The 16,614-nt window shown below is 38.6% G+C and overlaps 1 protein-coding gene across 8 annotated transcripts in view; it reads right to left on the reverse strand.

Moving 5' to 3' along the window:
• TMEM161B (transmembrane protein 161B) overlaps positions 1-14,372 on the reverse strand; it is a 52,211-nt gene extending 37,839 nt beyond the window's left edge. For 5 of the 8 annotated variants that reach the window (XR_008428440.1, XR_008428439.1, XM_053931323.1 and 2 more), the window contains exons 1-3: positions 13,419-14,372; positions 5,728-5,831; positions 1,196-1,276 (exon numbers count right to left, since the gene is read on the reverse strand). Coding sequence is in view for 6 of the 8 variants with exons in the window: in XM_053931323.1 (XP_053787298.1) it covers positions 1,196-1,276; positions 5,728-5,831; positions 13,419-13,421 (188 nt within the window). In the remaining 2 variants the exon portion in view is untranslated. Of the gene's footprint in view, positions 1-1,195; positions 1,277-5,727; positions 5,832-9,387; positions 9,426-13,120; positions 13,174-13,418 lie in introns of those variants that run through there. The other 3 variants (XM_053931324.1, XM_053931326.1, XM_053931325.1) reach the window with 3 other exon arrangements.
• Between the last annotated feature and the right edge of the window lie 2,242 nt (positions 14,373-16,614).

The raw sequence follows: 16,614 nt of genomic DNA on the forward strand, positions 1-16,614 counted from the left end.
GGAATGGGCTGCCCTTCTTGGGCAGTATGTGGTGGAGTCATCATCCCTGGAGGTTTTCAAGAAATGACTGGATGTGGCCCTTAGGGCCACAATTGACATGTGATCAAAGGTTGATGTCAGAGGTCTTTTCTAACCTAAATGAGGCAAATATGATTGCTAACCATGCCACTTAAGAGCTAAGAAACAGGAAGAAAAATTAAATTACAATTAAGAGATTATATGAGCAGTGCAGAAATTTATTCACATCTTAAGATTTATAAGAGAGTTCATACTCGAATAAAAGAAACAGAACTAGAAAAAACCTCCTGTGCTGCCAAAAAGAAAACCAGAGTGAGTTGTTTGGTTCTAAACAAAGCCAATTTAGACATATTTCATCAACATGGCCAGCTCTACCACCTCAAGATGTCCCAGTTCTTGATGCAGCTGTACTTCTGGTATGGCTGTTTAGAACTTCATGTCTGAATACCAGAAATCTATTTCCAGCTTAAGCTGATAGACAGCTATTCCATGCCCTCAGTTGTCTTTTGATAGATTCAGCAAGCTTAGCTCTTTTAGCCCCCTTGAGTAAGACAGATTTTGTTTCCTGGATGATCCTAGAAGCTCTCTTCACCTGTTCACATACAAAATTAATTCTTCTTGAACAGAAGCGATCAGAACTGTACACAGTAATCCAGAGAAAGTTCTACGTTGGTGTTTTGTTCAAGACAATTAATATTTCCCTCTCTCTTCACAAGAAACATTTCATATAATACATCCTAGGAGCCCATTTACCTTTTTTGCAGCTGTGTTAAGAACAGTGGCTTATCGTAATCCTATGTTGAACTAATATACTCAAATCTTTCTCCTCTCACTTCAAGATGAAAAGCTACAATCCTAAGATTTGTTTCCACAGTTTTTATCTAAATGCATACATTCACTAAAAAAACTTGTCATCAAATTAGCATTTCACAGACCGTTTTGTGGACAGAAATGAACCAGTTCTGCACAATTTGGGAATGTCCAGCTCTGTTAAACTGAAAAAACATGTTTTGATAAAGAACGGTGACAACTAATGCAAGCAGGGCAGTCATTTGCAACTAGCAGTTTTTAACTCATGCTAAGACAAAAGTAAGGCTGGCAAAGTTATTAGATGAACCATATCATACTGAAAAAAACCCAAAAGGTGGGGGAAGACAAGCTTAAAACAAGTATTTACCTATCTTTTTTACTTTTCCCTCTTTGCTTCCCTGCAAGAATCCGCAGTTCTTCTTCAGTGGGATGTTGATACCACCGCAAGCTAAAGATAAGTAAAACAAGTAAAACAATACCATTATTAGCAATTTAGAGCATGGCTTTCAAAAAAACTGTATCACAACACAATATTTCTATACTTACTAAGACACGTGTCATTTATCACTCCTAAGCAAGACACCTTTGTGTGCCAGTAATGGCACACAAAAAACCTGCCTGAACTGAACAACAGCTAGAGTTCGGTTCTCTAGAGCAAATGAGGCATTTATACATAATTTAAAAGCTTTGCCACTTTGTCATTCACATGAAAACCCTTCAGGTCTCTAAACACCAACTTTTAAAGATATCATCAAATACAGCAAACACAGTCATATAAGGTGCAAAAGTTCACTAGAATAATTATACCACTACAATTACTCATTAGAACCATATTCTAAACAACTTAATAAAGTATATTATATCCCTGCCAAACCCAGTAGTTTTCCAGAATCTGAAATATCTATTATCTAACAATCATTACCAATGTTTTCTCTTAAACAGAGGAAATCATAACATCGACATTCCTTTCCTTAAACACCTTCTCAATGATATCTTCAACTTCTACTAGAAAAAGTGCTATTAAAAAAATCACTAACTTACACATAGTTGACCTGTAAGTCTTTCCACTTTCACAGATCAATGCAGCATTCATTGCTCATTCATTTAAAAGGCAAGAAATGGCATGGAAATTTTGAAGAGGACAAACAGAGATGGTTAAGTGTCTCAGATGGTATATTTTACCTAAATTTCTAAGTATGGCAAAAACCTTAGTAGCTGAAACAAGCCTTTTCCACATTCAACACAGGAAGGTTACTGTCCAAATACAGGAAGTCACTATGATCTCCACATGTCACTATGATCTCTACTCTGAAATGCTGCGGGGTAAAGGAGACCAAGTATTAACATGGACAGACTTGAGAAATATGTGTGGAAGTAGTAAGCCACTAATTGTCACCCATGGTGACACAGGTCAATACATGATAAAGGAATCCACAACTACCACCACACATAAAGAAAACTTCACCAAGTAGGACCATTCACATCCATGTTGGTGAATTAGAGATGATGTCAGATCCAATTTCAAAAAGTTAGCAAAGGCAAATTTGGAAGGCATCAAAACTCAAACAGTCTCAAACCATTTAATAATACTTGATTCCCAGCTTTGTTTTAGAAAGGCTTCCTTCATCTTGGGAACTCTTCAAGAGAAAAGAATGCTAGAATCAGCCAACAGTACATCAAACTATTGCAACTGCAAATTTCCATTGAAGGAATTCACTGCCAGTTCCAAAACTGAAAACGGCAAATATTACAAATTTGGAATGAACACAGTTTTGGATGGGGAAAAAAGGAACTGAATTTTGTATAAGTAATAGTGAAAGTTATTGCATTAATTTATTTTTATTATGTGTAGTACAGTTGAGGAATCTGTGATTTGCAAACTTTGCAGCGAAAGAGATTTTAAGACTGAGACACAAATAAACCAGAGAAACAAGAAGTTCTTTTAATCCAAGAAGTTAAACTTCTCTGGAGATGTTAACTTCTATCCTTCACATGACCCAAAGCAACTGTGAAAAATCACAGATATATTCTCCTGTTTTGTCATTTACCACATCACCCTTATCTGCACTTGGATGCTAATGATGAAAGCCACCTATGAGGTAAAGAAATTTTTCAAAATGTTTCCTGCACAGACAGAGAAATGGTACCTAATGCAGCAGAACAGACAAAATTCTTGTTCTGTGTAGCATGCCAACACAAATCAAGCCACAAATTATACCACAATTTGCTCCTAATTATACTACAAAACAACAATGCAAGTGATATCTAATTATAACTAATAATATAAAGAGTTTCGTTATTTTTCAGTTGATAAACCCTACATACCTTGCATTTAAAATCTCAAAACCAAAAGACTTGAACAAACATTTTCACAAAGATAATAAAAAGTAGTATATATCTGTTTTAGCTTACATAAGCTTAAAACTGAAATCCCAGAACTGATTACCTTGTGCTTTGACATATCCAAATCAGTCTGAATAGCAACAGACACACAGATATGCCCTAGTTAATTTGAATAAAGATCATTAACGAATCTACAACAAAACGTCCATTTTCTCCTGGATCCTGACATGGCCTGAAAACATAGTAGCTGAAATAGCTGAGTGACTTAAAAGCAATGTTTTGGTAGAGAATATTTTATTAGTTAAAAATGATGCAAGGCCTATGCAGATATTTAGGCTGCCAAATATTTCAATAAAGCTATTTAGTTGTATTCAAGCTCTGAAAATAGCACTGATTGAAAAAGTTTGTATTTCTTAACAAATTTGTGCAAGTTGCTTTTCAAGAGTCAATGATAGCTATTTATTCCATTAACAAGTAACTACCTGAAGTCTGCCTGTCCTAACAATTCTTTTAGATTTTGAGAAGTCTTTGTTTCCTTTTAACGGGCTTGCCATAAACACAAACAACCATCTTTAAACAAACTAGTCACTTAATGTTTCTGTCTTGTCTGATAACATGTTTATCCTCCCTCCCATTCAGCAAGGAATATCTACAGACATTTCAGATCCATCTTGCCTGCCAATCCTTTGGAAGCAGGATATTCAAACAAAGTCACTTAAAAACCACTGTTGGATACCAAAGACTAGTTGACGTTTACTAACAAATGTAAGACGGAGAAGGTGGTAATTTTTCCTTAGACAGCTGGACTGCTTTAGGAGTGTGCCTGTACCTGCACATTTACGTGTATAAAACCCTCTACCACCACCCACACAGGTCTGTCAAATATCGCTGGCAAAAAGACACCACTATGGAGAAACAGGTTAAAGATAAAAGATAGTTTATCACATTAACTAAGAAAATAACTGCTTTTCTTTCTGCCATTAAAATTCAGATTCTTGTTGCAGTGAATCTTCTGACTTATTTTTATTTCTAGAACACAGGATTATTCCTAACTATTTATACAATTACTGTATTCAGGGAATTATTTAGAGTGCCTGAAATGACAATGCACTAAAATAGCGACCAGATAAATAAAAGAAAATTGAAAAGCAGTAATAGGCTACTAACATGGAAGGCAATAATAAAATTCAAGTGCTGAAATCCTGCTTGAAGCATTTATCAATCTGCAGATGCACAAAGATAAATGGAGAAATGGATTTGAAAAATATTTGAATAGCAAACTTCTCCCTATCACTGGCACATGGCATGCCTTAAAACAAGGATACAGTGAGTGAAAACTTCGCAAGAATGAGGAACATGGGCATTATAGTGACAAATTATTTTGAAAAAGCAATTAGATCTTTAAATTTTCAAATAAAAGTTTACATCAATCTTAGACATAAAAGGTACAATATGCAATTTGGATAATTGCAGATAAAATAGACTCTCATAGTGACACATCTTAAAAATAAATGGTAGGCAGTTTCATATTCATTAGTGTCATGTTCTTTTTAGAGCACAAGAAAGGTGATCAACACTCTGCCAATATGGTTAACAGTCAAACTTCACACAACAATTAAGAGGATGATTCCTGTTTGTGCTGTCCACCTGACAATTACTGTTTTCTATTATATCTAACATGCACCTAAACAACATTTACAGTCACTTTTCATTAGCAACTTGATGGGTGATGAAATCTGGAATACTAAAAAGGAACAAGTTGATAATTATGAGAAGCAGAGGAAAAAGTCAATGCAAAGACTTGTTAATACTCCTATGGAATACACTATTATTCAACGATAGCCCTTCAGAAAGCAGGCAGTAAGGATTTGATATTCTCAAAATTTTAACAATTACAAAAGACAGCACACTACCTGCTAATCATACAAAGTGGTCTTCTTACCAAATGAAAAAACACAGTATCTGTGATTTCTTTTAATATTTAACATACTGATTTATATTCAAAACAGCTGCTGTTTTTCATTGTTATTATGGATACAGCCACACAGGGAATGCTCCCCTTGCAACTCATTATGTCTGTTTGATCTGTTGTTACAAGGAAGTAGCGTACTGAAATTTATACTAATCCTGTCATTTGACATATTAAAAAGGAATATAATTTTGAATAAATACCTAAGCACTCTTCATATGCAAGGCTAATCAGGAGGTAGGTTATCAACAACACAGAGACAACACAGAGGAAAAGAAAATCCTTTTATTCTTGAGTGTATTGTATTCAATTCAGGTTTTTAGTATTAAAAGATGCACCTTGTACCTTAAATGTAAGAGCTGAACAACAATTAACTTTATGACTGATACAATTAATAGCAACAAACATGTATGCTCTTTTGCAGCAACACTGTCATTTTGCCTTGAGCCCACAAATCAAGTGTAACAATGCTATGGTAATAAATTTAATAAAAGTCAATTACTTAAAAAATCTCTACACAAAATCAGTATGTTTTACTGTTACTACTCTGATGCATAATTGCATTACCATATTCACACTTATCTTACCTGCCACTACAGAGAAGCCAACGAGCAAGAGAATAGTGAGGTATGATCTTCTGTATGACACTAGCCATTACCATGGTAACCACCAACTGTACACCTATCACACCCTGTAGAGAAGTAAGTTAATAACAAGTCAGTATGTGTTTTAGAAAAGTGGTGAAGTATCTTTAAAAAAAAAATTTAGTAACAGTCTGCATAACAGGCATGATACACTGGGGAGGAATGGGGGGAGTGAGGAGGCAGAATATTGACGCACTTAAAACCGAATTCTCTAGAACTTGCTACAATCACTTAAGAACTTCATCAGAGGGAAAAGGCATTCCCAGGTCACCAACGCTAATCTCCCTGAAGAGGTAGAACATCCTCCCCCTCATAATGCTGGCTTCATTATATATGTACAGATATTTCCTCTTTGTTTACCTGCATGTGTGGGTTTCTATCTTCTCTGATTAGTCATTTTCAAGGACTCCTCTTCCCCATCATCATCATCCTTACTTTAGCAGCTCAGTGCACCACCTTTTCCTCTTGATTTGAGGGTCATCACCTCTTTCCTCTCTAAGTCCTAGTCTAAACACCAGTTTGGCCAGATTACTGGCAAAGATGCTCTTGTCCCACTTGGTCGGGTGGATACTGCTCCGTCTTAGCAGTCCTTGCACCTCAAGAGAGAGTCCCATGGTCACATAAGCCTAATCCCTGCTATCGATACCTGCTATGCAATGAGCTGGTAACCTACAACTCTACATCAACCTTCTCCCTCCCTACAAGCAGTATAATCTTTCATCCTAAATAATGCACTAAGAAAAGTGCATGCATTCTTTTCTTCCTTCAGTGCTTTCTCCTTCAGTAAAACACAAATTGTGCAGATACTGCTTTTATTAAAAAACATAGGCAGATGAAATGCTTTTGGATATACATCATTATCCGTAATTCAACATGATTGAGGGAGACAGAGACAGCACAAATTATCATTTAAGTATTTATAAACACTTTCAATATGTTATCATATGTCTCATAAAAAAGTGCCATGTATCAATAAAAGGAGGTGCTACTTTTTTATACTGTGAAGTAACACCTTTGGAGGGTGTCAGATACCATCAAGTTTCTTTGGTGCTCTAGAGTCTCTTCACCTTCTGCCTCCTTGGAATTTCTACTGCTTCTACACTTTGGTGCCATCAACTCCTTGAGGTACCTCAAAAAGTAAAACCTCACTTTTGTTTATGTTCTATATCACTGATATCAGGCTTGTGCATAGTTCTGCACATACATTACTCAAACCAGCTCCCACCAGCTCCCTAGCTAAGGGAAGTGCAGTCTTAATGAAAAAGTGTTACCAGCTGCATGCATAATATATATGCTATACTTACATTACTAATTTGCTAAGGAAGTATATATTCTTTGGGTACCATTCTTTGGGTACCATTTAAAATAAACCATTTAAAAATCAAATGCTTCTTCTGACCATCTCACACTAAGCCCTATAACCACTTCCACCCAATATAAGAGTGAAATCACTGTCCCTTCATCTAGCCTCTCTACTAAGCCATTACTCTCAGAATTCACTCTCTCAGGGTGAACTTAATTAATACTTCTCTAGAGTAACGTATTTATTAGAAGCACAGCCTAACCAGATGCCATATGTCTCTTCATTTACTCCTATAGAGCTTCCTATCTGTAAGTGAAAGAAATTGCCTTAACTCAAGGCAAGAGAAGGGAAGAAGATGCAAATCGAGGCAGTTATTTTTATATAGGGCAGCAGGTCTACTAGCTGAGTTAAAATACTCACAATTCAAGAGACTACTTAAAAGTTTACCAACATAAACTAATTTCCTTACTCAAAGAAAGGCTGCACATTGGAACAGAACCCATTAGGAACAATTTCTCTTAGCCACTGAATGTCTTTCTGCACCCTATATACCCCTTTCTAGCATAAGTTTATAGTGCTCATTCCCATAAAGTTACTGATGTATTTGATAAAAACAGAAATACCTACAAACCTTTCAGTGTACAAATAAAAATAAGCAAGTTTTAAGCCCTTAAAAAAAAAAAAAAAAAAAAAAAAAAACCAAAAAAAAAAACCAAAAAAACAAAACAACCAAATCTAAAACCCCAATGATATCTCTAAACTTAATTTTGATTTGGTGGAGGAAATATCCTAATAACCTTCTGGTATTTTTCTACACTTTAAGCAATTTAAAATGTATATACATCTATATGTACACATACATGCCATATGTGGGCATTTTTCTCAATTCCTGAAGGTTAGTAATCAATCACAAGCAATATACTAACAGAGAAAAGCTGTCACAAGAAATTTTTTAAAAATCCACTGCATTAATCTTCCTGCAATCTACCAAGAACACTAGTCACAGGAACACGTTAGATGATACAGTGAGTTAAAATAACATGCTATGCGCACAGCAAGACTTTTTGCCAACTCTACCTTTTTGCCTGGATGTGTTTACACTCTACTTGTAGATTTACTAACACACTCCAGAAAATCTACAACACCCCAAACCACCCCATATTACAACACTAGAACACATTTTCCCTCCATCCCCAAATACAGGGTTCAATTCAGGCTCTGTCTAGATCCAGTCTTCCCCACACTTCTGAATCTTCACTTTACACTAGTATCAGTTTAAATTCAAAACAACTCATCTCAGAAACATAAATGAAGACTGGGTGCTGGTTTCTACCAATATCTTACATCCTCTACTTGCATACTCTGAATTAGAGAACACAGGAGTCAGATCTTAGTCAGAAATCTACAACTTTAAAAATCTAGAGTATGAGAAATAGAATGATATGTGTTTGAGGAAGAAGATGTTCAATGGCAAAGCTGACACCACAGGGGGTTTTGAGGACCTCTGGTAAACAAACTCGGGAACCCACCACCTGATCTTTGTTGAAGTAATGAGCACACAATCAGTGATTGCATTGACTCAAAACTAAGAGAAGCACTACTCAGTGTTAAGAGATGAGGAAATGCTGCACAGATTAAATAAAGCATCTGCAGTTAGAGAATAGTTTGTGGAATTGAAACCATTTCATAACGTTTTCAACACTGATTCCACATACATCCATGTCCCTATCATGCTTCAGGCTTTGCAGCTTGAAACTTGAAACCAAGTTCAAGACACAAGAGAGAGGTCTGTATTCTGCTGATCAAAGACATTTCTGTCAATCTCTCTAATACTGAGAAGCATGGGGACTAAAGTAGACTATGTAAATCAGTTTTTCTGCAAAACACAGGCTGGCAAGCAACCTCCTGCTCAAAAACAAGACTGAAATGGTACAGCCATGCAGCAACAACACAGTCTAATAAACTGCAGTGCGGCTGTGTTTCTGCCACAGAGGAAGATCTTTGATGAGAGATGTCTTAGACGTCTTGAGAACTGTGTTCACTTCCTGATCCTCCAGCAACCATGGCATTCCTACCTTTACTTGAATAACTGAACATACTTTACATAAAAGTTTTAAATAAAACATAACAAGAACACAATAAGTGGTCCACAAGAATACTTTCAGCAGTTACACTAAAGTGAAGATTGAGAGATTTCTTAAAATTGGTAGGAAAGAAATGGCAGGCCAAAAATGCATAAGTGTAAGGTTGAACAAAGTATAACCTGGACTTTGGTTTTCACAGTCTTTTATAGTACATACCTGGAGACAGAGTTGCTGATTAGTAGAAGGACAAAATCTAAGAATAAGCAATTAAGATAAAGTTACAATACTTTTATCTACACAGTAAATGTACTTATAAAACACCAATGGCTATCTCACAGTAACAAAAAAAAAACCAACAAATTTTTAAAAGTACTTCTACCTAAAGAACATTTTTCTTTTCATCATAAAATAATTTATAGAACATGAAGTACAAAGATAGACAAGGCTGATTATGTTATGCAAAGACACCACTCCAGTCTCCTTATTTTGACCTTGCCCAAGGTTATTCCTCCTTACCTGTAGTAAAAGGGCACGGGTTTCCATCTTTTCTTCCCTTTACCACCTATCTACCTATTACAAATAATTCAAATACCCAGCTTTACACAGGACTCTGAAACTACTTGTTCTCATATAGTAACCATCTCCCCCATTACAAGACGAGGGCCTTGAGCTGAAGCCAACTGCTATATGCACCAGGTCAGGGATACAGCTGCATGACTGAAAAACAGCTGGTAGAATCCCATTCACAACTGCACCTTCAGAAATTTAATGCCCACTGCTTACTTTCTGAAGTGGCAAGCCTTGTAAAAACAAGATTTTAACACTACTGTACTTGAGTATTCTACAGATGTTAATACAGGGCATAACAATATCTTTCAATGGTAGCACACAAACACACTAACATGGCTGATGATTTTTCAAGTAAGAAACTGAAAAGGTATTGGAACAGTAGTGGCCACCAATATTTGTAAGAGAATATAACAAATACTCGTATCTCCCGCAATTTTAAAAGTGAAATGGTATTTGTGAAGTCTGGAAGATAAATCCACTTTGAAATATCATTTGATAGCTGACATGTTATTGCTTTTGCTGTAAATGGGACTTTTCCCCATATAAATTTTTCTTCATATGCAAATTTTTCTCCTTATGTTTATGTCCATGCTAAAGCTCCAGCTCCCAAAAGCAAAATAGTGTTCTCCTGAAACATAAATGCAATTCAAAATTGTTTCCTAAACAAAAGAAAATATTATATAGGACAGCCAAAGAAAAGTGAGCTTGCTGTGCAACATCTTAAAGTGAATGCTTCCTGTGAAAATGATTACTTTCACAGAATACTTATAGTCATTATGATAATCAGCAATCTGAGGCAGTTCAAATCCTATGGTTTGTAGAAATCAGACATTCATACAGCTAATTTTGGAAAAGAAATCTATGCCAAGAGAACTCTTTAAAAAAAATCAGATTTTCACTTTTGTTCTAGTCTCATGACCAAGGCTTCCCTGAATTAGAATTTTCATGCACCTACCATTGTTTACAAAAGAAGATGCTTAAAGTGGCATGAAGAATATACAAGGTGTTAAATAATATCACCTAACTGCTCACCCTCACAGAGTCTTTCGCACCCAAAAGTCACTTCTCTCTTGACCAGCGTCTTTCCGCAGAGTCAAAGAAGAGCCATAAACTGCTGCATGGACAGACTCAGATGTGCATGACTCCCTTTGAAACAAGGTGATTTGTTTGAAACCAAACAGCTTTAGCCAGTGAATAGCATTTTATCTGACAGTCCTGCTTCATTTACCACTGAGGCTCTCTAAGTACAAAGATTACAGAACTAATGGTCATTAGGCAAATCACATTATTGCTACAGAAATCTCATGGATGGAACAAGGGCATTTATAAAAATGCAAATTTATCATTATTACTGAAGAGGCAATACAGAATACCTGTTGCAGTGAACACCAATATATATGGAATATATTATATTTAATATATTATTTAATATATTATTAAATTATAAGTAAAACTAGTTCAGAGAAATTATGTACTACACAGGGAAAAGAAGGTTATACTCCATTATTACTTTTCCAAGATTTTCAAAATTTAGTTTGCTCAGTATTTCCACAAATAAGACAAGTAGGAACTACAGAAGTTCCCACTCTCTAGAAGATTTGCTTTTTAAAGAACAGGCTCTGCCATTACAGGTATCATTCCAAGTATAAAAAGTAAGAAGACTTTAAAGCCTCTGCTGAACAGTCTAAAACACCATGGTCTTACAAAGTTTTAAGACACTTGTGCAGAGCTTAAAGTCATGGCCTAACTAGCACTGCAACAGCACAGAGGAATCCTGACAGTCCCAGCCTGGCAGGTGTTGATGTTTATAGCCTGATTCCTAAGCCGCTTGGTACAAAAGAAACTGATCAATATTTCATTCTCCTGTTGCTTTGGAACTGGAAAATACAGCTTCCAGACAGCACAGAAGTAGACTACCATCTTTTGCCTTTGCTAATGTCACGGAATCACAGACTGCCAGCACCCAGTAAAGGAAACTGGACCTGATCTTTCAACCCCATTAGGCAACACAAGCAAGCACTCAATTAATTTAAATAAGAACCTACACTGAAAGGAAAAACTTATTTGTTTGCAATTTTCCAAATGTGGTTTCCCATACTAGACCACAGCACTCACGGACTCCTACAAATGAGAGGAGCATCTCAAGGCCTTTTGAATAAATATTCTAACCCCTGTGGAAAAGAAAAAAAGAAAAAGAAAAAAGAAAAAGGCTTAATGAGAAAAAAATATAATTCCTTTCATAAGCAAGAATTTACACTATAAAAACTACTTTAGTGGAACAACATGATTAAACTCCTAAGTAGGGGAACAGTTAAAAGGCAGATTTTATCAAAGATATACTTGTAAAGTGCATTTCTTAACACTTAGATCAATGAACAAACATTGGTGCCATAGCTAAAATGACATATTGACACTTACATTCATATAGTCACATGAAAGTGGAATATATTAATGGCACATACAAAATACGTTTTTATACCTGTAGACCCTGTTCCTTGTATCTATAAGTACATTCAAGGCTAAGCCAATCAATTCCTGTGCTTTAAATGCTAAGATCTAAATACAAAATTCAGCATATCTCTGTAGAGATATATATCTTCATAAATTTAATATTTATTAAATACTTAGCCTGCTCTATTGAAGCAACATATATCCAACAAGGTTACATTGTTAGTAGGAATTACACCAAACTTTGTTCCACCGTGTTACAAAGTCACTAACTGTACACTACATTTAGCCCAATAAATTGTAGCTGTGCTCAAATACTTGCTGTGAAAAGCAATTTGAGGTGGGACTTTTTTTCATTATATCCTCTCCCGTCCCAGCTGCTCTGCGATTCTACAACACTCACGTGCTGCCACAGCACACACAGCAGCTGTGACATGACCGAGAGCACCAACAGCAAACTTGTGGCAATGAACAACAAAGCATTTGGCAAAGGTTTCTGAATATATCCAAGATCACATACACGCTCCGTTTACAGAGGATTTAAGGTGACCCGACAAGGCAGTTATACTCATAGAATCAATGCTGGAAAAGCACTTAGGATCATCAAAACCAAATGTCAACCCGGCACTGCCACTGTAATCCCTGAACCTCTAAAACACATCACCAGGTCCAAACGTTTCTAAAACACTTACAGGGATTGTGACTCCACCATCTCGCTGGGCAACTTATTCTAATGCCTGACCACCCAAACAGTAGATTTTCTTTTTCCTAGTATCTAATTTGTATTTCCAATGTCTTAGCTTGAGGCCGTTTCCCTAAATCTCACTGCAGGCACGGTAGAAGAGACCAGCCCCCACCCCACTACGATCTCCTGTCATGTAGTTATAGAGAGAGAGAAGAATCTTGTGCATTTATAAAGAGACATCCTAACCCAGTTACAGAGTACTAAGTCCAGTGGCTCATTCTACTTCCCAGCGGAAAAGCAGCAGAGAGGGAAACAACCACTGGGCAGTGGAACCGTGTAAGATCGGTGCAAGATCGCGGAAGGCAGCAGACGCCGCAATGTTCCATTCACGAGCGCCAATTATAGAGCTCGTTGGTGTCACTCCGCTGCCTCCTTGGCCCCGACGCGTCCAAACCCCCCAGCTGTCCCCACAGCCAGGGACCGGAGCCTGCAACAGCTCAGCCCCGAGCCAAGGGAGGCGAGAGGACCCGGCCGCCCCGCTCACCATGGTGCCCGCGTCGGCCCCGCCAACCGCCGCTGCCGTCCAGCTCGGCCCCACTCCCGGCACATAAATCCGCCCGCTCGCCGCTCCCGACCAGCGCACCCCGAGGTCACGTCGGGATCCCGCCGCGAACAAGGCCCGCCAGAGCTGTCCGACCAGCCGCCTGAGCGGGCGGGGCCTCGGAGCGCTGAGATGGCACCGCGACGGACAGCCCCGGCCTTACCGCTCTACCCTCGCCGGCTAGTGACAAGAGAAGAAGGTAGAAGCGCCTGCCGCGGCGCACGGCCCGCGGGCCCCCTGGAGACAGCCCTGTCAGGCGTCGCGCGGCCAGCCTGTCCCGGGCAGGGCGCCGCCACGACCCCAACCACGTGACGTGAGAGGTCGCCCCGACCGCGGAGTTTCCCCAACTCCCGATCCCCTCGTGAGGCACGGCACCGCCGGAGCACCGGGAGAGGAGCAGGGGGAGCGCGGAAGGACCCGACCCGGCGGCAGCGCGAACGCAGCCCCGCGGACGAGCGGGGAGAAGCGGGGAGAAGCGGGAGACGCGCATGCGCCGAGGTCACATCGCGCTCCCCCGTGCAGGCGCTGCGCATGCCCAGCTGTGCGGACTGAGGGCGGAAGGGTGGCTGGTCTTGTTCCCGGTCATGGCCGCTGTCAGCGGTACCCAGGAGCGGCTCTCGGAGGAACGCGGTGGAGTCGCTTGGCCCGAGGGAAATAGGTGTCCTCCTTGCAGAATACACAGTACTGCGCACCACCTGGATCTGTCCGAAAGGGATACACCTGGATAGTCCGTCTCAAATGAGCACTGGGAAATAGTCGCGTTGCGCAACAGTTTTGTCGTAAATCGTGCGGTTTTAAATGCGTCGCTGTGGTCCCTTATATGTGAGCTGGAAACAAATAGGAGCATTCTGCTTGAATAGATAAATAATATTTCTGTAGAAAATACTTAGCGTCTGCTTGTATTTTGTAATGCTTTATCTGCCTCCTGAGAAAACCAGGAGGGCAATCACAGGATTGAGTTGGAAGGAACTGTATGGATAATATTTCAAGCCCGTACCATGTCAGCGACACCTTTCGTCAGAGCAGATTGCTTAGTGCCCTGGCCAGCCTGGCCTTCCAGGGATGGAGCGTCCATCCAGTTTCCCTAGGCAACCTGTGTCACTGCCTCACTACCCTCACAGTAAGGAACTTCTCCCTAACATCTAATCTAAATCTCTCCACTTTTAGTTTAAAACTGCTTGTCCTGCTCCAGTCACTATCTCCCTGTGTAAAAATTCATTCTTGCTCTTGTAAGTCCATCTTTAGGTAAAGGGGCTCTGAGGTCTCCCAGGAGCTTTCTCTTCTCTAGACTGATGATTGCCAACTGTCTCCTTTGCACAGGTGCTCCAGTCCTGTGATCACCTTTGCAGACTTCATCTAGACTCACTCCAGGAGGTCCGTGCCTTTCTTGTGCTGAGGACCCCAGAGCTGAAAACAAAACTCCAGGTGAAGGTCTCAAGAGGTCAGAACAGACCTCCTTGATCCTTCAATCCTCCTCCTCCTTTGATCTGCTGATCAGGCTGGTTAGGATGCAGCTTGGGACACAGTTGTCTTTCTGTGTTCCACACGTACCTGGTAGGCTCACATCCAGCTTTTCATCCACCAGAACCTTGAAATCCTTCTCTGCAGGGCTGTTCACAGCGAATCTGAATCTTGTTCCACACACAAATCCCTAGGAAAAGCTAATTTAGTGAACTCTCAACAGAAAGAGTTATAAACTCTGTCATTCTGACATTTTTAATTGTTCATTTGAAATGTGTCTCAGCTAAAAAAAAAATGAACAAAACCCACTCAAAATTACATTTCTAAAAATGTAGAAGTAGAAGAAATAGATTTCAAAGGAAATCCTCTCAGATACCAGAGATTATAGTACCAAAGACAAGATTATTCTGACATATTCAAACCATTTAATTTTAGTCAACAAGTAGGTCTTTGGCCTCCCAATTTATTAATGCTAATTCGGTCACATTTATGGCAAATGTTGCACGTCCAGAAAATAACAAATTCTAAAGGCATTTGTTCTACTCCATGTGTTTCTTGCAGACAGAATACTAAAGAAAATTAATAAGCCCTTTAAAAGGCAAAGTTACAACAAAAAGGTATCAATCTTATTGCAGAGATGCTAAGAGATGAGATGCATTTGGAGACCAATTGATTTGAGGCATGTTTACTTGTGGAGGTAAGAGTCTCAAAAGTGTTTTAAACAAATTACTTACTTGTGGAACTCTTTGGCATAAGATTTCATCACTGATACAAGTTGGTGGCATTTTATGAAATATATTCAAAATTGGAAGTGAGCTGGACTGTTTAATTAACTGAAACAAGAATTGGTCAGCTTGAACTCTAGCAATCATAATTTCAGAGCTCTAGTATTTTAATTCTAGTGTTGTTTAAATTTGTATTTCTCACAAAGACAAGACCAAAATTGTTCTAATCACTGTGGGAAAATGGATTTTTGAATGGATTTATATGGGCTGAGTGGAGCCTTTGCAGCAGCAAGGTAAAGAAAACTGCCCCATGCATTACTGCCAAACACCACTACTGGTACAAACACCACCTAACCTGTGAAGTTGCTCTCTTGAGCCCTCTTGTCTCAAACAGTGGGTAAGTTTTAAGAAATGCATTAGAGCAGACATATTTTTACTGCCTGTTCCAGCTGAATACAAAGCAGTCTTAAGTTGGATGTATATGCCTCATTATTCAGAATGTATGAAGGTACATATTTTTAATACATTGGTTCACACAGCTAAGCCATGCACACAATATTCATGTATGCATATACCTCTATATGCATAGAAAACTTATGCTGTCTAAATGTGCTGTTTAAAATGGAACACAACATAAAACAGACAAATCAAATATATCACTGCTAAAACTAGGCACTTCTCATTTTATCTACTGTGTGACATTTCTGAAGTCATTACTGTTCTTTTCAGTTAACTTGAAATATGCTTTCTGATAGCACTCTTTTCCCCCCTAAAAAATCAAGCTACTGATCAAGTGCCTTCTGGCTGAGCAGTTCAGAAGTGCTAAAAAGGCCAGTGGTGTCTTGTGATTAGATTTAACCACTATGTGTTAAAAGAATTTAAAAATACATGTCTCTCACAGTAGTTTTTCCTTTTAAAAAGCACAGAGTGGTTTTGACGCTTTTTTTTCTGTA

Source organism: Vidua chalybeata, chromosome Z (assembly GCF_026979565.1).
Source record: "Vidua chalybeata isolate OUT-0048 chromosome Z, bVidCha1 merged haplotype, whole genome shotgun sequence".
In the NCBI taxonomy this organism is placed as follows: Eukaryota; Metazoa; Chordata; class Aves; order Passeriformes; family Viduidae; genus Vidua; species Vidua chalybeata.